This window comes from Lygodium microphyllum, chromosome 13 (assembly GCF_053477565.2).
Source record: "Lygodium microphyllum isolate KBCC chromosome 13, Lygodium_microphyllum_v1.1.10, whole genome shotgun sequence".
In the NCBI taxonomy this organism is placed as follows: Eukaryota; Viridiplantae; Streptophyta; class Polypodiopsida; order Schizaeales; family Lygodiaceae; genus Lygodium; species Lygodium microphyllum.
In genome coordinates, this window is record NC_141147.1 from 58,690,020 (window position 1) to 58,713,779 (window position 23,760).

At 46.1% G+C, this 23,760-nt stretch overlaps 1 protein-coding gene and 1 long non-coding RNA gene across 6 annotated transcripts in view; one reads left to right on the forward strand and one right to left on the reverse strand.

Annotated features, from left to right (window-relative positions):
- Positions 1-23,760, forward strand: part of LOC148026666 (uncharacterized) — a 107,102-nt gene that overhangs the window by 72,952 nt on the left and 10,390 nt on the right. The window lies entirely within an intron of this gene.
- The window catches only part of LOC148026667 (uncharacterized), a 248,372-nt gene that overhangs the window by 72,651 nt on the left and 151,961 nt on the right, over positions 1-23,760 (reverse strand). For all 5 annotated transcript variants that reach the window (XR_015692863.1, XR_015692864.1, XM_087691139.1 and 2 more), the window contains 4 exons: positions 17,262-17,686; positions 16,928-17,114; positions 6,562-6,692; positions 6,414-6,465 (listed from right to left, as the gene is read on the reverse strand). Coding sequence is in view for 3 of the 5 variants with exons in the window: in XM_087691139.1 (XP_087547265.1) it covers positions 6,414-6,465; positions 6,562-6,692; positions 16,928-17,114; positions 17,262-17,686 (795 nt within the window). In the remaining 2 variants the exon portion in view is untranslated. The remainder of the gene's footprint in view (positions 1-6,413; positions 6,466-6,561; positions 6,693-16,927; positions 17,115-17,261; positions 17,687-23,760) is intronic.

A 23,760-nucleotide genomic window follows, 5' to 3' on the forward strand; every position in this document is an offset into this window, starting at 1 on the left:
GAGGGGGGGGGGGGGGGGGGGGGGGGGTATTGCCATCTCGGGCTGCCTGCCTGCATCACGAAAAACAGGTCCTGGCTGCCCCAAGTGCACATGAAATGAGATCGGAGCTCTTGCCGAGCTCGAGACTTGCCCTGCACCTGGTCCCATCGACCACGGAGGGAGTGGATGATGGAAGTCTAGAGCTTTGCTAAACTCGACTGTACTGAAAGTCTCTCCCTGCCAAAAACCTCCTAACACTGTGCCTTCCAGATATGCCATCCAGTAAGACTCCCAATGATCTCCCATACCTTTGAGCGCTCTGCTGTGGGCTCCAGTACCTGGTAGATGGGTAGACCCTCTAGACCGACCACTGCGCACAACCTTGCCTTAATAATGAATATCGTGTCCTGCATCCCAACCTCATACAGAAGGTGAGGGCCCTGGCAGACTACCTGCTAGCAGAAAGCTCCCCATGAGATATATCCAAGGCTGGGTGCTATACGGGGGAGGATGCGGCATGCTCCTCTCCACACGAACTGCGCCACCTCACACGACCAAAGGCAGTGTTTTGGGGACTCCATAGGCTGCCGTGTGCAACGTTTACAACCTCCCTCCTGCATTTGGGCTAACCAACTCCCCACCGCTAGGCCTCCATGTGCCACCATCCATAGGAAATACAATACCCTCCTTGGTTTGCCCTCCTGGTGTGAGGCTGCGAACTACTAGCTTGCCCAAGAGGGCCATACTCTGATACTCTCGATCTACGATCCCCAGCCCTCCCTCTGACTGATGCCGGATGATGGTTGCCCACACCACCTTGGCCTAGGAATCCCTGGAGCCGTCTAACCCAGCCCAGAGGAAGTTTCGCTCTAGGCGGCAAAGCTATACTACACAGGACGTGGGGAAGCACCAATACGAGGCGATGTACCAAGCCATCACTAAGAGGACTTGGTTAACCACCAGGGCTTAGTTTGATAGGGAAAGGCGAGCGGTACTCTAGTAGGTCAGCTTCCTCCGAATAGAGTCAAGGTTTGGAAGAAACTGTTGGGCGAGAGTGATGTCGTGTCCCACTTGGAACCCTAGGTAACGGACAGTCTGCCCTCTGCACACCCATCTAAATCCCAAGTGAATGCCCCACTTCGTGCTAGAGTCCGGGTCTGTAAGGGCACCAATCGACTTTCGCTAGTTGATTTTCGCTCCAGTTGCAGTACAGAGCACCTCGAGAGCCAATCTCACTCTCTCCAGCATCAACTCATCATCCTCTATGTAGAGTGCTATATCATTTGCATACTTTGAGTCTAACAGCTCTGTCTCCTCTCTCACTGGAAGTCACAGGCCGCGTAACTCGCTCCCACATAACCTGAGGAGGTGAGACATCGTCTTTGCAAAGAGCAGGAACAGGTATAGGGCCAGAGGGCAGCCCTGCCGAACCGATCTCTCCAGTTGAAACTCCTCCCCTCGCTTGCCACCTATGAGAACCTTGCTGGTGGCCGATCTGTAAAGTGCTGACACCCCACGGATCCATGCCTGAGGAAGCCCAACCTCACCATAGTGCCCTCTAAGAAGTCCCAGTCCACCCTGTCATAGGCTTTCTCAAAATCCAGGAGTAGTATAGCCAGTCCTTGACCACTGTGTTGGGCCTAGTCGCCTCAAGGAAAGTGAAGACATAAGGATGCTCCTATCCTGGACAAAGCCTGCTTGTGTGTCATGAATGATGTCTAGAAGCACAAGGCCGAGTTGCCTATCAATCACCTTTGCTAGTGCCTTATAGGCAACTGACAACAAGGTGATCGGTCTTCATGGAGATAGCTCCCAACCGGTCTCCCCCTTTGGGGAGCAGACTGATTAGACTTGCCGAGAGACTCCCTGGCATCCGTCCAAAAGTGAAAATCTCCTGGAAGGCCAGTAGTAAGGGGTCCTTTACCACCTCCCTGTAGGTGGTGAGAAAGGCCTTAGAGAGGTCATCCTCTCCCGGGCATTTCTGCCCGTCTTGTGTATGGAAAGCCTCCTCTAGTTCCTTCTCTGTGAAGGGGGCTGGGAGGGACTGTCCCATCTCTGTGACAAGGGACGGGATGTGATCCCAGACCTACTGTCTACATCGTTGTTCTCTAGCTGAAGCTGTCTCCTGCTGGAAAAGGCGCTTGTAGTAGTCGGTGGCAATCTCCATCACCTCGTCTGGGCTAGAACGACTCCTTCCATGCTGATCCCGAAGACTGCGTATGTGCTCTCCTGAAGTGTGGGGCTGATGCACGTGGAAAAATTCCCTACACATCGCGCCTCCTTTTCGCGCCTAGAAGGTTGCTGAGGTACGGAATGAGAACTCCAAGTGCCTGCCCTCTAGGCAAGCAATGGCTGCTCGTGTGCGCAGGTCCTGTGTGTGGAGGATGGGATCCCTTGGTGCCTCCTTTAGTAATCTCTGCATGGCTACTAGGTCCTGTCGGAGTGCTCTCTCGTCCTCCCAGCTTTGTTGCCTAGCTTGTAAGGCTGCCTCCTGGCAGATACTACTCGACTCGGCTAGGACCTCTGCAACTTCCTCAGCGATCCGGTCCCTCCTGCCCCACTCCCTAGTCCAAATCTGCCCAATCTGTCTCTTCACCTCCTCCCTTCTATAGATTGAGTCAGGGATCTGACAAGATCGTGTGTCTAGGGTAGATGGTGGGGGGTCAAGTGTGGAGAGAACCGAGCAGTGATTAGACAAAGTGGGCCTCTAGGTTTTCATCAGTAGGTATCCCCCTATAGGTGGCAGGTAGAGGGGCATCTGGCCCTTGACAGAGGGTAGCAGGATGAGGGGATAGTTGTCCTTTCATGGAGGAGGATTAGGGTGGTTGGTCTTTAGGGGAAGACATGGCCGCTGGACCCTTATGTCTTTTGGAAGGGGCTCAGGGAGTGGCGCCTTTGGATTTGGGAGGGCACACCACTTGATGAGCTGGAGTGGGATTTGGGAGAGTGGCTATGGCTGGTTACTGCGGTCGCCAAGAAGCCACCGAGGTTCGTGGAGTACACAGGCAGGATAGGCAGACATGTACTGATGTAGGAGGACATGGATTGGCCGCCGTCGTGTAGCAAGTACTGGGCGGAGCACAACATCACAAAGGCTTTCCGATGGACCTTCTAGCGCCGCTGATGGGATAGCTAGAGGCCGAGGAGGGTATTGTATTTCTTATGACTGGTGGCACACGGAGACCTGGCGGTGGGGAGTTGGTTAGCCCAGATGCAGAAGGAGGGAGGTTGTAAACGTTGCGCACAACAACCTCTGGAAACTCCAAAGCACTGTCTTTGGTCGTGTGAGGCGGTGCAGCTCGTGTGGAGAGGAGCATGCCCCATCCTCCGCCGTATAGCACCCAGCCTTGGATGTATCTCATGGGGAGCTTTCTGCTGGCAGGGAGTGAGCCATGGTCGTTAGCTTTTGTATGAGGGTGGGATGTAGGACATGATATTCATTATTGAGAGAGGGTCGTGCATAGTGGTCAGCTTGGAGGCTTTACCTAACCGCCAAGTATTGGAGCCCACAGTAGAGCGCTTAGAGGTATGGGAGATCATAGGGAGTCTTACAGGATGGCATGTTGTCAAGTGGTTTTTGGCGGGGAGAGACTTTCAGTATAGGCGACTTTAGCAGAGCTTTGAACCTCCATCATCCACTCCCTCCACGGCCGATGGGACCAGGTGTAGGGAGATTCTCAAGCTTGTTAGGAGCTCCGTCTTCACTTTCTGCTCACTTGGGGCGGCCATGACCTGTTCTTCATGATGCAGGCGAGAAGCCTCAAATGGCGATACACCCCCCCTCCATGGCTTTTTGCCCCCATCCCCCTAGACCGCCTTGAGAGACTTGTATACATGATGGATTTGTGATTTGCATCACCTCCAGCTAGTCTGTTGAGCATGTGCAATTTGTTGTAATCAGCCTTATGAGTAATATAATTAGCCACATTTTACTTGCACAAAAAAAAAAAAAACATAGAACCACCAAGTAGAACCATGGATACCCAAGCAATGGGTGATTAAGCGACCACCAAGGTGCCTTGGAGAGAACCTGATGTCAATGTCGAACATAGTAGCTCCTGAAAATAGAGAAGATCATAGCATATCTCTATGTTTGTCCCAATGTCTCTCAGTAGCATACATGACCATCCTGTCAAAAATGCCTCTGAAACATACGTGACCAGGGATTCCCCAGACCGCCAAAGTGTACCCGCATATGAGCTCAAGACTAGGAGCCAACCGGACTCTCTGTCAAATAAACAACCTATCATGAACCTGGATGTCAATCCTAGCTCCAGGATTTGAACTTGCCAGACTTCAATCTATGTGTCACGGAAGTCCCTCTTTAGATCCTGTGTATCTCTATAGATGTATAGATGAGGCATGGCTGCCCTATCTCACCCCCCTCTCACACTCCCTTGCTGGCACTGGAGAGTTGTGAGGGATGCCGTCATCACTACCACTAGAAAGAAACTGAGGAAGGGGCCATCAATTCCTTCCCGCAATCCAAAGAAGCTGATCCTTTCCGTGCCTTGGATTTCTCCTTGGTTAGAGGATCAAAGTTTGAGTCTGAGACAGATGATGACTCGTTGGAGGAGTCCACATCCCGCTTCGTCTTCTTCTCCTTCTTCTTCTTGGAAGCCGCTAACTCTTTGTAGTCCTTCTGTAGATGACCTTTCTTCCCACAGTGATAACATTGGGTCTTCAAACCCCTCTTTTAGGTTGCAAGAGCCTCACTAGAACCTGACGAAAGCTGCCCTTGTAACTACAATGATGCCTCATGCTCAAGCAGCATTGAGGTTATATGTGTAAAACTGACAGGAGTCGATGATGTCTGCGTCCTCAAAAGCATTTGCCAGTTCATCAAACACCAGAGGGAGTTTGGAGAGGACAAGTCCAATAAGATGAGTGTTTGAAAGGGCATGCGACATTTTCCAAAGCTAGTCTTGGATCTGGATTACATGAAGTAGAAAAGACTGGATAGTAGTGTATTTGGCCTCGAACATAATTTACTGAAGTTATCCATAAAGAGTAACTGCACTCATGGTGGAAGGTGCTGTGTACATCACCTACAACTTCATCCATACTTCAGAAGATGTCCTGCAAGAGGTAACCGCCAAGAGGACTTCTTTGGAAGCAAGACCAAGTAAGCACAAGCATCGTCACTGCTTTCTCATGGTTGTCTTCATCAAAATCAGTTGGAATGGGAGAAGGCCACTGAGGACGTTCAATAGCTCCACAAACCATGTACCATAACCGGTTCTGTATAAACCACGGCTTCATCACAGCACTCCATGTAAGGTAATCAGGTCCATGTAACTTATCATCAATAGATGTGTACGGAGGAGCCATTTGTAGAGAATTTAGAAGAGAAGTAGAGAAAAGGAGGTATTTGGAGAGGAAACACGGCCAAACCACAAGCAACACAGACTGTAGAAAATGAGAGTTCACATGCAGTATTGACCAAAATCTGACGAAAAAAAGAAGAAATCTACTGCAAAAAGTCAAAAACTTAGCCAAAAACTGCCTGAAATAGCAAAAATGGCTTGAGAATGTAGTCGCCCAGCCAGGAGGAGATGTAGAGACACCAAAACATAGGCTGGAATTGACACGCAAGCAAGAGAGGGGCTAGAACTAACATGGAAAATCTGATACCATGTTAGAAGTGGAGTAGCAATGGAAGCGTAAATATATGTTGTAATAAACTATTGAAACACAAGATAAAAGAGAAAGGAAAAGAAAGAACACTGAAGAACACAATATAGATGAGAACTCAGATGTATGCTCGGGAAATGGAATCCATGTATCCAACACGAGAGAGTTGTTGACTAGGTGCGCACTGGCACTGACTCCTCTCTCCACGGAATCTCCACATGTGTGATGGAAGATGAGTGACTGAGTGAGGAGGAGCCTAAATATATAGGACAAAAATATGTCCTCAATATGATCAGGTCGGCCAGCAATAAATACTAAATATGACCAAAATGAAGACCATAAAAAATGCCTAAAATATCCTAAATAATGTAACCATCCTCTGCATGCACAGACTCGCACATGAGTTGACATATCGCCTAACAAGTTGATGAAACCTGTTTAAATTCTGTAAGAGATACTATTTACAAGTCGTTTGGTAGAATAATGTAAGAGCATCTTGGATTACAGATGGGTATGATGGAAATGTGACACATTTCTTCTTTTGACTTTTTGGAGGCAATCAATGGAGAAGGTGCTCAAGTGACATCTCATGACCTTCATATGGATCAGATGAGCCTTCTCTTTTTGCATAGGTGGAATGTTTTGCATATCGAGTATAGAGTTTATTTTTGTGCCTACTTAACTTTCAGCTTCAACAGTATTACCTATATCTACTTCACAAATTAAGCAGGCTGATAACATCATAGAAAATAAGACAATAATGCATTGAAGGTGAATGAGTGTCATAATATCTTCAGTACCTTTAATGCTCGTCTCCTTTTATGGGCATCTGCCTTTTCCTTCTTTTTGTTTCTGCAAAATTGAACATATGAAGTCACCAGACAGCACAAGTGCTCACTTGTAATCAGAAACCAAGATTATGATTGACAGATCATAAACACATCTTACCTAATTGCACATAATACATGATACTCTCGCCAAAAAATCATAGCAGCCTTCATCAAAGCCTGGTTGACCTCTAGAATAGCTCTTAGCTCTGCCTGCTGAAATTTCACATTGTGCCTCCATATAACAAGGACCTGCATGCCATTTATTGATTAGACTTTTGTAACACAACGTAAAGCTCAAGTAAGTTACTCATCAATATATGTGTGCATCACATGGGTTCAAAATAATGTATTAAGAAAAAACCATTTTTATACATTTTTTACATACAAAAGGGTGTAATATAAAGGGGTTATTTACAAATTGAATAGAAAAGGGTTATGTTTTATTCAAGAAAATTTCCCAACTAATGATATTTATAAATAGGCCTTGAATGCATGTTTTCTTTTTTTTTTGCAAATAGAGTGTGGCTAATTATATTACTTTAGGAAAAACCTGAATACAAAGAAGTGCTCATGCTCAACAGACTAGCTGGAGCTGATGCAAAGTCACATATATATCAAGTATACAAGCCTCTCAAGGCAGTCTAGGGGGGATGGGGGCAAGAAGCCATGGAGGAAGGGGGGGGGGGGGGGCCGGGTGTATCGCCATCTGGGGCTGCTTGCATCACGAAAAACAAGTCCTGGCCGCCCCAAGTGCGCATGAAATAAGAACGGAGCTCCTGATGAGCTCAAGACTCTCCCTGCACCTGGTCCCATTGGCCGCGGATGGAGTGGATGATGGAGGTCCAGAGCTCTGCTAAAGTTGCATATACTAAAAGTCTCTCCCTGCCAAAAACCTCCTGACACCGTGCCTTCCAGATGTGCCATCCAGTAAAACTCCCTATGATCTCCCATACCTCGATGCGGTCTGTTGTGGGCTCCAGTACCTGGCGGATAGGTAGAGCCTCCAAACTGACCACTGTGCACGACCCAGCCTCACTAATGAATATCATGTCTTGCATCCCAACCTCATACAGAAGGTGACCGCCCTGAGTGACTGCTTGCTAGCAAAAAGCTTCCCATGAGATACATCCAAGACTGGGTTCTATATGGCGGAGGATGCGACATACTTCTCTCCACATGAGCTTTGCCTCCTAACATGACCAAAGGCAGTGCTTTGGAGTTCCCAGAGGCTGTTGTGTGCAGTGTTTACAACCTCCATCCTTTTGCATTTGGGCTAATCAACTCCCCACCGCCAGGCCTCCATGTGCCACCAGCCATAAGAAATACGATATCCTCCTCCGCCTCCAGCTATGCCATAGGCCACGCCAAAAGGTCCGTCGGAAAACATCCGTGATGATGTGCTCCGCCCAATACCTGCTACGGGACATCGCCTAGTCCATGTCCTCCTGCATTAGTACGTGTCTGCCAATCCTAGCTGTGTACTCCAGGAACCTCGGTGGCTTCTTGGTGATCGTAGTGGCCAACCATAGCCACTCTCCCGGATCCCACTCCAGCTCATCAAGTGGCTTGCCCTCCCAAATCTAGAGGTGCCTGTTGGGTATTTGACTCACGCCTCACTTACGCCTACGCACATATGGGAGTGTCGGTGATCAGTAGGACACTGGGGCACTTTTTACTCTCGGTAGGAGAGGTTTTTTCCCCCAGACTTATGGTCTTATTGTCGTATGTACTCATGTGCTTATGTTACACACATTTGGGCACTTAGTGTGTGTCGGGTGTGAACACCCCCTACAACCCTAAGGTTTAAGGGTTGTACTTTGTACTTTCTGGATACACTCATTCAGTCTATTCTCTTGGGAGTCGTGCTTCAACTCTGTCTCTCACTCTCACACTGTCTACTGAATCCCAGCTGCACCTCGATCCTTCCATCTCACATTTGGTATCAGAGCTCAGCTCAGAGCAGTCTTCAGTCTCTGCAGTCTGCAGCCCACGCCAGTTCAGCCAGCCCCCGCCAGTTCTGCCCCAGCCGCCTGTTCCTGCCCAGTCCTGCCTGCGCCTGTCAGTCCGTCAGCGCGCAGCACCAGACAACTCCTCTGCCCAGCGCGTAGCTCCAACAGTCAGCGCGCAGCACCGCCCTGCCCAGCGCGTCGCCTGTACCTGCGCGCGCCGTGCCCAATGTGCCATCTGTCCTGCACAGCGCGCCCTGCCCAGCGTGCCACCTGTCCTGCACAGCGCGCCATCTGCCCAGCGCGCACCAGTCCTGCCCAGGGTGCCACTGGCCTGCACTAGACTTCTGTCTGAAGGTGCTGCTTCCTGAACCGGCAGCTGTCCGCCACCAAGTTCGACAGTTTGTTCCTGTGCGCAGACATTGCCTCGGGATCCGTGCCCGTCTCGTCAGTTAGCTGCAATCATTCAGCAGAGGTAAAATTTTGCATTTTTTAATTCAAACACAGGAGTTCGTGCAGAAGCAGAGTCAGTTTTCTGCATTGGGACACGTGCTTGTGTCTGTGACAGACACATTGAATGCACATTCTGGGGTATTTGTGACAGAAATTTTGGCAGAAATTTTGGGGATTTTGATATAACAGTGTTGCTGTGCACTGTTTGCACCTTGGGAAGCGTGCATTAAAAGACAGTTTTTTGACAGAGTACGCCCTTGCACATTAATTGCAGAAGCGTGTTTGCTGCAATTTCTGGAAATTTGCAGATTTCCAGTCCATACTGCTTTGACATTGCTCATTTTGTCTTTGGAAATTTGTCATCATGGCAAATCAGGGAGGTGATGTCTTTACGTATGTATCCAAGGAAGACAGATTGGACGGAAACAACTATTCGCTTTGGTCATTCATGATGAAGAATGTATTAGTGGCCAATAATTTATGGGATTATGTCAGTGGAGAGGAAACTCGACCGGGAGTTGTAGCTCCCGTTACTCCTCCTCCCCATGGCGGACGTGGACAACGGGGACCTCAGCCCGCTCCACCTCAGCCACTTCCTCCAAGAACTGCAGCTCAAAAAGCTTGGGATACACGTGATGCACAGGCCTTGTCGCTGATTGCTCTGGCAGTTCAGCGGTCCATCATACCTCATATCCGTTCGGCATCTTCTTCACGAGATGCATGGTTGACTTTGGAGCATATGTTTGCAGGAAAGAATGAGACTAGAATCTCTTTCTTGAAAAAAGAGTTGGAAACTTTGAAGATGCATGAGGGTGATTCTATGCAGGATCACTTAAATAAGATTCAGGACTTGAGAGAGCAGCTCGTGAATGTAGATGAGTATTTTTCGCATGCACAGTTGATATCCACCACCTTGAATTCCTTACCTCCTTCGTACTTGTCTTTTCATACTGCATTGAACCTCACTATGAGGATTGCTGAGCACCCACTCACTTTTATTCAGCTGGTTAGTTTGCTTCTAGAGGAGGAGCAAACACGGAAAAATAGTGGTGTGGATGCTATAGTCTCTGAGCAGGCTTTTGTGGCAAGACAAAAAGGCAAAAACAGCAAGGTGAAAAATGCTCCATAGAGTTCTGGCACTTCGGGCACATCGCAGAATCAGACACAAGGGGGGACGCAAGCTAAAAAAGGCAAATGTCACTATTGTAAGAAGCCCGGCCACTATATCACTGAGTGCAGGAAGCGTATTGCCAAAGAGAAGAAGGAGTCAGGAATGTCTGTTTCTACTACTCCTTCCACTGCTAGTGAGTCTGTGTCCTTTGTTGTGGACAGGGACTATTGTTTTTACACTTGCAGTTATGACATCTCTTGGGCCGATAGAGCACGTAGCTCTACAGAGGATGCTGACACTTGGTTCTTTGACAGTGGTGCTTCTAGACATATTACATCTCGCAGAGATTTGTTTGCTTCAGTTAGTGCACCTCCTGTTGGGAAATCGGTACAGTGTGCCAATAATGCATCATACCCTGTTCGTGGTATTGGGGAGATTCAGCTCACAGCCATTGATGGCTCTATTCTCCGCCTGCAGGATGCTTTGTTTGTGCCTGGAATCAAGAAGAATTTGCTTTCTATTTCTTCTTTGGCACGTTGTGGTTTGCAGGTCACATTTGATGATGACCGTTGCATGGTTAGAGATAAAGAACGCATGACTTTGGTCTTGACAGGATCTTTGTGTCATGGTTTATATGAGTTGGATGCTCTTTCAGTAGATCAGTCGGCATACTCGACATCCACTCTTACTCCTGCTATGATACAGGCGGAGTTATGGCACGCTCGTTTGGGGCATGTAAACTTTGGGAGCTTGATGCTTTTGCAGCGTACTCAGATGCTGGATGGCTTACCTCTCTTGGAGAGACCTCCTGAGCACTTATGCGAGGAATGCATTTTGGGGAAAATGCATCGTTTCTCATTTCCTCGTGATGTTGCTTTCAGAGCAACAACCAGATTGCAGTTGGTGCATTTAGATGTTTGTGGGCCTATGCAGACCATGTCATTGGGCGGTTGTTATTATTTTGTGACATTCATTGATGACTTTACACGTTTTTGCTGGGTCTACTGTTTGAAAAAGAAGTCAGAAGTGTATGATGCATTTTTGGCTTTCAGTACACTTGTTGAAAATCAATCTGGATGCAAGATTAAGACTCTCCATTCGGACCGAGGGGGGGAATACATGTCCTCTATGCTGAATTCCTTTTTGTAGCAGAAGGGCATAGTCCATCAGTATACTACAGCCTATACTCCACAGCAGAATGGGGTAGCAGAGAGGAAGAATCGGTCACTCATGGAGATGGCCAGATGTATGCTGAAGGCAAAGAGCTTGCCTCATAGTTTTTGGATGGAAGCAGTCATGTGTGCTTGCCATATTTTGAACAGATGCCCCACCAAAGCCTTGAAGACCATCACACCTTTTGAGGCTTGGAACAGCCGTAAACCTTCTGTTGGCCACTTTCGTACCTTTGGGTGTCTTGCCTATGCCCATATTCCACAGGTACTTAGAAAAAAATTGGACAACAAGGCTGTTAAGTGCATTTTTATGGGATATAGCAATGAGAGCAAAGGCTACAGACTCTATGATCCCGTTACAAAGAAGGTTTTTGTCAGCAGGGATGTTGTTTTTGATGAAAAATCAGAATTATCCTTGGCTGGTTTGGACATATATCAGGCTGCCCGTGATGTTTTTGAAGGGCTGCTGCCCATTACTTTTGGTGATTCAGCTGGAGGTTCAGAAAATGAACCTAATGTTCAGCCAGCTGCTCCTATGGAAAGTGTAGAAATTCAGCCATTGGCTAATCGAAATATTCAGCATCATGCTGAAACTGAAATTCAGCAAGAGCTTGCACACAGTCAGGATACTAGACAGTTACCTAGATGGTATTTGCAGACTATGCAAGATAGTCCTTTGGATGCACCCATGGCTGGTCGTACTAGAAGGCAAACTCGTTTGCATGATTCAGCACATACCATGGAGTTTATTATGGCAGCAAGTACTTTTGATAATGAAGAGCCTGAATGTTATGAGGATGCACAACACAGTGTGCATTGGATGGCAGCTATGCAAGCTGAATTAGATTCTATTACTAAGAATCAAACTTGGGATTTGGTGTCCTTGCCATTTGGGAAGAAAGCCATTGGAACGAAATGGGTCTACAAACTGAAAAGAAAAGCAGATGGATCCATTGATAAATACAAGGCACGGCTTGTAGCTAAAGGCTACGCACAGAAAAAGGGCATTGATTATGAGGAGACATTTGCTCCTACTTTCCGTATGACGACCATCAGGTCTATGATTGCTTTGGTTGCACATTATGGATGGACAGTGCATTAGCTAGATATCAAGACTGCATTTTTACATGGGGAACTTCAGGAGGAAGTTTATGTACAGCAGCCCATTGGTTTTGCAGTTGAAGGCTCAGAACATTTGGTATGCAAGCTCAAAAAGGCACTATATGGTTTGAAACAAGCTCCTAGAGCTTGGTATGTAAAAATAGATGCTTTCTTGCTTGGTTAGGGGTTTCTAAACAGCTCATCTGAGTCTACCCTTTACGTATGTAAAGAAGGGGGATCTATGCTGATTATATGTCTTTATGTTGATGACCTTTTGCTCACTGGAACACATGCTGATCAGATTTCAGCATTCAAACAAAGTTTGCAGCAAACTTTTGACATGCCTGACTTGGGAGTTTTGCATTACTACTTGGGCATCTAGTTCATACATAATGCTCGAGGTATTGGGCTATCACAGTCAAGGTATATTGGGCAGCTTCTTGAGAATTTTGGCTTCCAGGATTGCAAGCTAGTTTGTACTCCCATGGAACCTGGACTGAAACTGTCATTACATGATGACAGTGATTTGTTTGATATACATACATATGCTCCTGCAGTTGGATGTCTTATCTATCTATGCAATACTAGGCCGGACATATAGTTTGCAGTTTCAACTTTGAGCAGGTATAAGCATCAGCCACGTATGTCACATTGGCAAGCTGTCAAGCGTGTTTTTCGCTACTTGCAGGGTACTCGTTCTCTTGGGTTGCTTTATGCCAAGGGGAGACCACTGCAGTTACATGCTTACAGTGATTCTGATTGGGCTGGTGATTATGATACACGTCACTCCACTAGTGGCAATTGTTTCTTTCTTGGCTCTTCTTGCATTTCTTGGCTTAGCAAGAAACAATCCACTGTTGCCACATCATCATGTGAAGCTGAATACAAGGCAGCTTTCACTACCACAGTTGAATGCGTATGGCTTAGACGCTTGCTAGCTGATTTGGATGTATTTGTTACGGAGCCTACTCCTTTGTTCACTGACAGCCAGAGTGCCATTGCAGTGGCACGGAACCCAGTGTTTCATGCTCGCACGAAACACATTGAGATCCATTATCACTTTGTCAGAGAGAGGCTACATGCAGGTGATATCAGCCTTGTCTATTGTCCTACCACGAGTAAAGTGGCAGACATCTTCACCAAAGCTCTTCCTCGTGACAAATTTGAAGCATTTCGCGATGCTTTAAATTTGATATCCTTTGGTGGCGGATGATCCTTGCACTCTTGATCACTCTTCACTCCAGGGGGGTTTGTTGGGTATTTGACTCACGCCTCACTTACGCCTACGCACATATGGGAGTGTCGGTGATCAGTAGGACACTGGGGCACTTTTTACTCTCGGTAGGAGAGGTTTTTTCCCCCAGACTTATGGTCTTATTGTCGTATGTACTTATGTGCTTATGTTACACACATTTGGGCACTTAGTGTGTGTCGGGTGTGAACACCCCCTACAACCCTAAGGTTTAAGGGTTGTACTTTGTACTTTCTGGATACACTCATTCAGTCTATTCTCTTGGGTGTCATGCTTCAACTCTGTCGCTAACTCACACTGTCTACTGAATCCCAGCTGCACCTCGATCCTTCCATCTCACAGTGCCACTCCCTGAGCTCTTCCCAGAATACATAAGGGTCTAGCCACTATGTCTTCCCCTGAAGGCCAACCACTCGAATCCTCCTCCATGAAAGGACAACTATCCCCTCATCCTGCTGCCCTTTGTTAAGGGCTAGACGTCCCCTCTCCTATACTGTGAACAAAGTCACATGTGGGGCACCGCCCACTCTACCTTCCACCTGTAGAGGGATACCTGTTGGTGAAAATCTAGCAGCCCATACCTCCCGGGCTCTATCGGCTCTCGTATTGGGGGGGCAAGCCACTCCTGAGGTATTGCTGCGTCAATCTCCCTTCTCCTCAACTCAACTCCTCTCTGGCAACCTGATGCCCGTTGCAACACCTTCTCGTCCACCATCCTGTATATCTCTTGCCATGTCCTGATGGTACGATCCGGGCCGGCTTCCTGACCAAGCCCACTGGATGTGGCAGCGCTCGCCAATCTGTATCCCATCCCGATCTCTGACTTGGGGGTTCAAGATCACTAGTTGGCTGTCTATCTCCTCTTGACAGCCTGGGGGGCTCTGAATTAGGGCCTTATGGAAGCCCTGCCACACACGAAGCAAGCTACGTAGGAAGGGGGATCTCGGGGGGGTGATTTGGGCGGTCGTGAAGATCCATCTCAAGGACGGCCTTGAATCACCGCCAAGCCTCGGTCTACACTCTTGGAGACTCTCCTGCAATAGGACCTTCTAGGTCTGCCCTCCTAGTGTGAGGCCGTGGACTACTAGCTTGCCCAAGAGGGCCATATTTTGATACTCTAGGTCTATGATCCCAAGCCCCCCCTCTGACCGTTGCCGGATGATGATCCCCCATGCCACCCGGGAACCATCTGACACGGCCCAGAGGAAGTTCCGCACTAGGCGGTGAAGTTGAACTACACAAGACGAGGAGAAGCACCAACACGAGGTGATGTACCAAGCCGTCACTAGGAGGACCTAGTAAACCATTAGGCCTCGGCTTGCTAGGGAGAGGCGAGTAGTACTCCAGTAGGTCAGCTTCCTTAGAATTGAGTCAAGGATTGGAAGAAACTGTTGGGCGGGAATGATGTCGAGTCCCACTTGGAACCCTAGGTAACGGACGGTCTGTCCTCTGCACACCCATCTAAATCCGAAGTGAACGCCCCACTCCATGCTAGAGTCCAGGTCTGTAAGGAAACCAACCGACTTTCCCCAGTTGATTTTTGCTCCTGTTGCAGTACAGAACATCTCGAGAGCCAATCTCACTCTCTCCAGCATCAACTCATCGTCCTCTATGTAAAGTGCTGTATCATTTGCATACTTCGAGTCTAACAGGTCCATCTCCTCTTTCACTGGAAGTCGGAGGCTGCATAACCCGCTCACACTTGATCTGAGGAAGTGAGACATCGCCTCTGTAAAGAGTAAGAAAAGGTATGGGGCCAAGGGGCAGCCCTGCCGGATTGATCTCTCCAGCCGAAACTCCTCCCCTCGCCTGCCACCTATGAGAACCCTACTGGTAGTCGATTTGTAAAGTGTGGAAACCCCGCGGATCCATGCCTGGGGCTAGCCTCACCATGGTGCCCTCTAAGAAGCCCGAGTCCACCCTGTCGTAGGCTTTCTTGAAATCCAGGAGTAGTACAACCAATCCCCGACCACTGTGCTGGGCCCACTCTGTCCTCAAAGAAGGTGAAGACATTGTCTAGGATGCTCCTATCCTGGACAAAGCCTGTCTATGTGTCATGAATGATGTCTGGAAGCACAGGGTGGAGTCGCCTACCAATCATCTTTGCCAGTGCCTTATAGGCCACTAACAACAAGGTGATCGGTCTCCACTGGGATAGCTCCAACCGGTCTTCCCCTTTAGGGAGGAGAGTGATAAGACCTGCCGATAGACTCCCTGGCATCCGTCCTGAAGTGAAAATCTCTTGGAAGGCCAGCAGTAAGGGGTCCTTCACCACCTCCTAGTAGGTAGTGAAGAAGGCCTTAGAGAGGCCATCCTCTCCCTGGCATTTCTGCCCGTCCTGTGTATGGAAAGCTTCCTTTGGCTCTGTGAAGGTGGCTAGGACGAAGCATCCCATCTCCTTTGTGACGAGGGATGGAATGTGATCCCAAACCTGCTGTCTACATCGCTGTCCTCTAGCTGAGGCTGTCTCCTGTTGGAAAAGGTGTCTGTAGTAGTCCGTGGCAATCTCCATCACCTCGTCTGTGCTAGAACGGATCCTCCCATACTGATCTTGAATGCTGCGTATTTGCTGTCCTAAAGTGTGGGGCTGATGCACCTGGAAAAACTCTCTGCACATTGTGTCCCCCTTCCGCGCCCAAAAGGCTGCTGAGGTGTGGAATGAGAACTCCGAGCGCCTAGAGGAGGTGCCTCCTGTTGTAATCTTTGCATGGCTGCTAGGTCCCACCGGAGTGCCCTCTCCTCCTCGCAGCTCTGCTGCCTGGCCTGTAGGGGTGCCTCCTGGTAGATACTGCTCGACTCGGCTAAGACCTCTGCAACCTCCTTTGCGATCCGGTCCCTCCTGCCCCACTCCCTGGTCCAAATCTGCTCGATTTGTCTCTTCACCTCCTCCCTCCTTGAACGCAAGTGATGTAGAGGATATTCATATAGTAACTTCCCCGAGACGTAAATAAGCTTGCATTCAGCAAGCATTTGTATCTATGAATGGTCCAACTGAATGTTTTGTTTTCATAACTTTCATGATTTCAAAAGAGAGAAAATATTTCAAAGACTGTACCCTAAAAGAACATAATGAGAAACTGTCCTCTCCACTCAAAAGTGTTAAGACATCCCTGGCAGAACCATCACCAGGTTTGATGCAATATTGGCAAAGGCTAGTAATTTGACAAGCTATTGCTATTGATTCCCTGAGATTTCCTTTGATTAGGGGAGCAAACATAGTCAAGAAGATTTTAGGATAATTCAAACTTTTAACTGGCTCAAAATAAACTTGGAAAAACACAGCAAGGCAGTAGAAAGATAAAGAAGATGAAAACATAGCTGACTCAGCCAATTACATCAAGCACCTGCTTTCTGGGAGAGGAGGAAAATTAGTAGTCCTTTTCAGAGGTTTTGAAAGATTCTGTTCTCAAATTGCTTGGCTAAACTTTTACAACTTATTTTGTACTTGCCTTTAATTGAAGACTCCAGATGTAATGTCGGAAAGCTAAAGCTTTGGATGTCTTTTTATGTCTTCTCGTCTGCATGAACTTGCACCATGCTTTCAGTGCAACACGACAAGCACAAAAAGCTCGGAATTGTAATGCTTTCTCTATCAACAATTTTTCATATCTTAGGACAAGAATGCCTTCCCTCCACCTGCAGTATCACGACTGCACTTATTCACAAAACTGTACAGAGTTTTCAAAGTAACACACAGTTTTTCCCCATGTCATGTTTAATCTCTAAACATGATTGTTACCTTAAAAAGAGAATCCCCTAACAGTATGAATCTAATCTGCTAACCTGTTGAAGGTTCTCTTTTGGCACCATAACCTTCCTTTCATACATGCTCGATCAAAAGTAAGTTTCCTAGCACGCGACATTCGAATAAAAAATCTCCATGCAGCAATAGTTTGCCTCATGATAAGCTTGTCCATATGATCTCTAATGTCTAACAATCTTGTCTTCTTTGGCTTAGCCAAGAAGTCGATCCACCAAAGCCAGCTTTTCAGAACCCTTCTGCAAAGACAGTTATTCCAAAACATTTTTGCTAGGTCTGTAAGATGTCTCTCTTCATCAACACTAAGATTTGCCATGCCTAGTAGGCTTTTCCATCGGGATAGGCTTTTGTGCACACATGATCTTTGCCTATGCCTTACGGCATCATGATATTTCTTGTCTGCTGTTGTTGCCAATAACCATGCACGCCAAACCTCTTGCAAGCAAGCCTGTGCCAATACACTTAACAGATGTTATGGATTTCTTTTTTTAAAATCAACTTGTTCCCTGGTCACACAACAGATTTTCAAGCAACAGCAAATTATCCCATCACATTCCTATACGTAAAAGTACTTCAACTCAAAAGTAATCAAAGGACCCAACAAGAAAACATAGCTAACTGCAGCATATAGCAAGCCACTTCTGGATACAAATGGTTTAGTGACAGTCCTATTTAACACAAAAAGTACTTTTGATACCAGGCAGGGAGTTTCCAACTGAAAGACATTACAGAGCAAGACTTCACATATAAGGTCATATGATTCGAATATCTGTATAGAGAGTTCTGTTTTAGATTGCTGTTAGTACTTATGCAAACTTAAGAATTCCCGTCAATGCGGTCCCAAGTGACCATAAAATTTTGCTGATGCCCTACCATATTCCCATTATTCTGCGAATTATAAGCAGAGGAGCCCTCTTGAGCATGGATGCACCTTGGCTTCCAACACTAGCATAAAATAATGCTGGCACTATTGATCTCTCAAACAATTTCATGAACATGGGTAAACCAGTTGAACAATGGAGAAATACCCTTTCTTTATTTTGTAACAAATGATACATCTATTAATGATTTCTCAAGAACTATAGACAACAGCCATGGTCCCTGAAATACGAAAACCCCATCAATAAGGAACACATACAATAGCCAATAAGCAGGGTATAATGCCACCTCAGGCCTTCCTCTCTAAGCTGGAAAAGGCCTGCTGGAAGCTCCAGTAAGTTAGGAATCTACCCTGTGAAGAAAATTGTGGAGTGGCTGCTAGGGTTTGCACTGAGGAAACACAATGTGTATGACCACAACAGAAACACAATGATATAGAAACAAACACAAAACTCAAACATAGAAACAAGCACAAGTAGAAGCAAAAAGAAAGAACACAACCTGAAGTGAATGAATACTATAAATGAATGTAAGAGTGTACAGAGTGCCCGAGGGCAAAGCAGTAGTGTCCGAGAGTGACACCCACCAGAGACGGATCCCAAGTGCTATGACCACCAATTGGATTGTTGGAGGTGAGGAAAATGTCAAATGAAAATGCCAATGGCTGCTTGAACACCTGACATCAGCAAAGAAACCTGTGGAGGAGGCAAAAGCAGCAGCCAGATGCTGCAAACACAGATGTGGAGCTATTGCCCAAAGAGGGAGAGCTATCACTAGGCTGGAGGACAGCAAACACAAGCAGACACAGTCTCTGTGGAAGGTGGTGATGAGGACTGGGGCTCAAACATTGAAAGAGAAGGGTGGAGCACTTGTCGCCTCATTGATGGAGATTAAATGCAAGTTGTAGGAGACTATTTGGCGATGACTGTGAAGTGTCAAACGCAGCAACGGGAATGACACTAGGCAAGAGGTGGCAACAGGAGAAGCAGTTGCTAGAAGCTGCAAGACCTAGAGGAGTGATGGCAGTAGTTGCAAAGGCTGGACAGCCACGTGGAGGAAGACTGATGGCTGAAAACTTGCATAAGAGATGATGACTGAATGGGGGCAACCTATCTATTTATAGATATGGATGGATCCTCCCCCAAATTAGGGTTTCACAAAAACTCTCTCAAATGGACCCTGTCTTAGGGTTTTCCATTATATAGACATGTTTTTGGGCTATTTAAGAGGCTAATCAACTTGTAATAATTTTTTTAGTCAACACCCCCTCTCAGCCCCAAAATACGGCTAGAAAGGAAGGCCAACCCAGTTTTGCCCAAGTCCTCCCACCCCTAAGCAGCCAAGGTCTCGGAAAAAGGGTGCATGATGGCTGCTTAGTGACCTACCAAGACTACGAAGGCAATGGTTAGCTTACCAAGGGAGTCCAAGTAGTCACCCCAACAACAAGATCCCAAAGTTAGTGATCAAGGTGAGTAAATCAAGGGTTTGACATATGCTCTAGAACAACAACAAGATTCCAAAGTCCTTGAGATTCAAGCAGTTCTTGCATGAAGTTTGAACAACTGGTGAATTAAATTGAGTCTTATCCGTGAAAGCATTCTTGGCTGTTGCAACAGGAGTGGTACTACTAGGAGATGGATAAGGTGTGTAATGAGGGCAAGATGGATAGGGTGGGGGAGTGGAGTACACTTGGAACTAATCCTAGAGTGCCTACCATGCATGCAAGAAGTGTGCACAGTGGATCCGAATGTGGGCTTGGTAACGGCACGAGGAGCCTATGGAGGAGAGATAGGGACACGAGCAACAAAGGATGGGAATCCTTGTGTAGGAGTAATCCATGGAAAGTGTAATGGCATACTATAAGCATAGGATGGAAATCCTTGCGTCTCAGAGGTCAAAGGATGTGTGACTCGGGGTAGTGTAAGAGCAGGAAGCAATCGAAGCTCAGCTGAGAGTGGAGTAGACAGTGTAGAGTGTGAGAGCACAACACCCAATGCAATAATCTGAAGTGTAAGGTGCGAGTACAAAGTTCAACCCTTAAACCTTAGAGTTATAAGAGGATGTTCACACCCGAGGTGTGTGAAACACGATAAGTGCCTAAAACTGTGTAACATAGGCACATAAAATAAAAGGAATAAATCTGGGGAAAAAACCTCTCGTATGGAGAGTAAAAAGTGCCCTAGTGTCCTATTGAAGATCACCGATACTCCTTTGTGAGCGTAGGCATGAGTCAAACCCAACAAACTCCCCCGGAGTGAAGAGTGATCAACATACAAGGGTCATCCACCAAATGAGAAATTTGTTACAAGGAAGAGCTTTGGTGAAGATGTTTGCCACATTACTAGTGGTAGGACAGTAGACAAGGCTGATATCACTTGCATGTAGCCTCTCTTTGAAAAAATGATAATGGATCTCAATGTGTTTCGTGCGTGCATCAAACACTAGGTTCTGTGCCACTACAATGGCACTCTAACTGTCAGTGAACAAAAGAAGTAGGCTCCGTGAAAGATACATCCAAATCAGCAAATAAGCGTCTAAGCCATACACATTCAATTGTGGTAGTGAAAGCTGCCTTGTATTCAGCTTCACATTACGATGTGGCAACAGTGGATTGTTTCTTGCTAAGCCAAGAGATGCAAGATGAGCCAACAAGAAAGAAACAATTGCCACTAGTGGAGTGATGAGAATCATAATCACCAGCCCAATTAGAATCATTGTAAGCATGTAAGTGCAGTGGTCCCCCCTTGGCATAAAGCAATCCAAGAGTCCTAGTACCTTGTAGGTAACGGAAAACATGCTTGACAGCTTGTCAATGTGACATGCGTAGCCGATGCATATATCTCCTCAGGGTTGAAACTGCAAATTGTATGTCCGGCCTAGTGTTGCATAGGTATCTGATTGCTGGAGCATATGTATGGATATCAAACAAGTCACTGTCATCATACAATGACAACTTCAGTCCAAGTTCCATTGGTGTACAAACTGGCTTACAATCCTGTAAGACAAACCTCTCAAGAAGTTTATCAATGTATCCTAACTGTGAAAATCCAATGCCTCTAGCATCATGAATGAACCGAATACCCAAGTTATAGTGCAAAGGCCCCAAATCTAACATCTCAAAAGTTTGCTACAAATTTTGTTTGAATGCTGAAATCTAATCAGCATGTGTCCTTGTAAGCAAAAGATCATCAACATATAGACATATGGCCAGCAAGGATCCCCCCTCTTTACACACGCAAAGGGTAGACTCTAATGAGCTGTTTATGAAACCTTTGTTGAGTAAAAAGGCATCAATCTTTGCATACCAAGCTTGAGGAGCTTGTTTCAAGCCATATAAAGCCTTCTTCAATTTACAAACCAAGTGTTTGGATCCTTCAACTACAAAACCAATGAGTTGCTATACATACACTTATTCTTGAAGTTCTCCATGTAAAAATGTAGTTTTTATGTCAAGGTGATGCACAGTCCATCCATAATGGGCAGCCAAAGCAACCATAGACCTAATGGTAGTCATGCGGGAGGTAGGAGTAAATGTCTCCTCATAGATAATGCATTTTTTCTGTGCATAGCCCTTGGCTACAAGCTTGGCCTTATATTTGTCAATGGATCCATCTGCATTCCTTTTCAGCTTATAGACCCACTTTGTACTAACGACTTTCTTCCCAACAGGCAAAGACACTAAATCCCATGTTTGATTCTTTATGATGGAATCAAACTCATCTTGCATTGCTGCCATTCAATGCACAATATGTTGTGCATCCTCGAAACATTCAAACTCCTCATCATCAAATGTATCTGCTACAACAACAAACTCCATGGTATGTGCGCCATCATGCATACGAGCTTGCTTTCTAGTACGACCAACAATAGGAGCATCCAAATGACTTTCTTTCATAGTTTGTAAATAACATGTAGGCATTTGTCTAACCTGTTGACTGTGTACAAGCTCTTGCTGAATTTCAAATTCAGCACCTTGTTGAATATTCCAGCCATGGGCTTGATTTTCTGCATTACCCAATGGAGCAGCTGGCTAAACATTAAGTTCACTTGCTGAAGCTGTAGTTGTATCACCGAAAGAAATGGGCAGCAGCCCTTCAAATACATCACTGGCAGCCTGATATGTGTCAAGACCAGCAAGGGATAATTCTGATTTTTCATCAAAAACTACATTCCTATTGCCAAATACCTTTTTAGAGATACTATCATATAATCTATATCCTTTGCTCTCACTGCTGTACCCTACAAAAATGTATTTGATAGCCTTGTTATCCAACTTCTTCTTGAGTACCTTGGGAATGTGTGCGTATGCAACACACCAAAAGTATGAAAATGCCCAACAGAAGGTTTTCCGTTGTTCCAAGCCTCAAATGGCGTGATATTCTTTAATGCCTTGGAGAGGCACCTATTCAAGACATGGCAAGCACACATAACTTCTTCCATCCAAAAATTGTGTGGCAAGCTCTTTGCTTTCAGCATACATCTGGCCATCTCCACGAGTGACCGATTCTTCCTCTTTGCAACCCCATTTTGCTGTGGAGTATAAGCAGTAGTGTACTGATGAACAATGCTCTTCTGTTTCAAAAAGGAATTCAACATAAAGGACATGTATTCCCCCCCTCGATCCAAATAGAGAGTCTTCACCCTGCAGCCAGATTAATTTTCAACAAGTACTACAAAAGACAAAAATGCATCATACACTTCTGACTTTTTCACCAAGAGTAGAGCCAACAGAAGTGAGTAAAGACATCAATAAAAGTGCAAAATAATAACAGACACCCAATGACTTTGTCTGTATAGGGCCACATACATCTGAGCTCACAATCAGTAACTTAGCGGTGGATCTAAAAGCAACATCACAAGGAAACAAAAAACGATGCATTTTTCCCAAAATACATCCCTCGTATAAGTGCTCAGGAGGTCTCTCCAAGAGAGAAAAACCATCAAGCATTTGTATACGCTGCAAAAGCATCAAGCTACCATAGTTTACATGCCCCATGCGAGCATGCCATAATTCCCCCTGTGACATAGCAGGAGGAAGAGTGGACGCTAAATAGACCGATTAATCAACTGAAAAATTATCCAACTTATATAACCCATGACATAGAGTGCCAGTCAAAATCAAAGTCATGTGTTTCTTATCTCTCACCATGCATCTGTCATCATCAAAGGTGACATGCAAGCCACACCTTGCCAAAGAAGAAATATATTCAAATGTCAGATCTAGAGCATGGTAGGAGCTATGGAGGTTGGAAGATGAAGACTAAATTCATGTTGATATAGACAATGAGTAGACAATTGTTACACGAGTGAATTAGGTTCCAAGTTGGAAGCTTGGACTCATAAAGACAATCTTGTGTATTGAATTGACAATGACACTAACTGAAAGAGGAAAGCATCATGATATTGTATTCATCAATATAAAAGTGATAGTCAAGTGCAATGCTTTATAGAAGCTAGGTTGTTCCACTCTCCTCACTGTGCATATGCGATTCATGACATCTCTTCCTAGAGCATACATCATTTGTCTATTTCTCAACACCCCCCTTCAAATGGTGAGTCCCTACACTTGCTGGCTTTTGCCTCCCCCTGCATGGTGACATGGCCCACGAGACTAGCTCATAGGCAACCTAGTCAAGTTAAAAC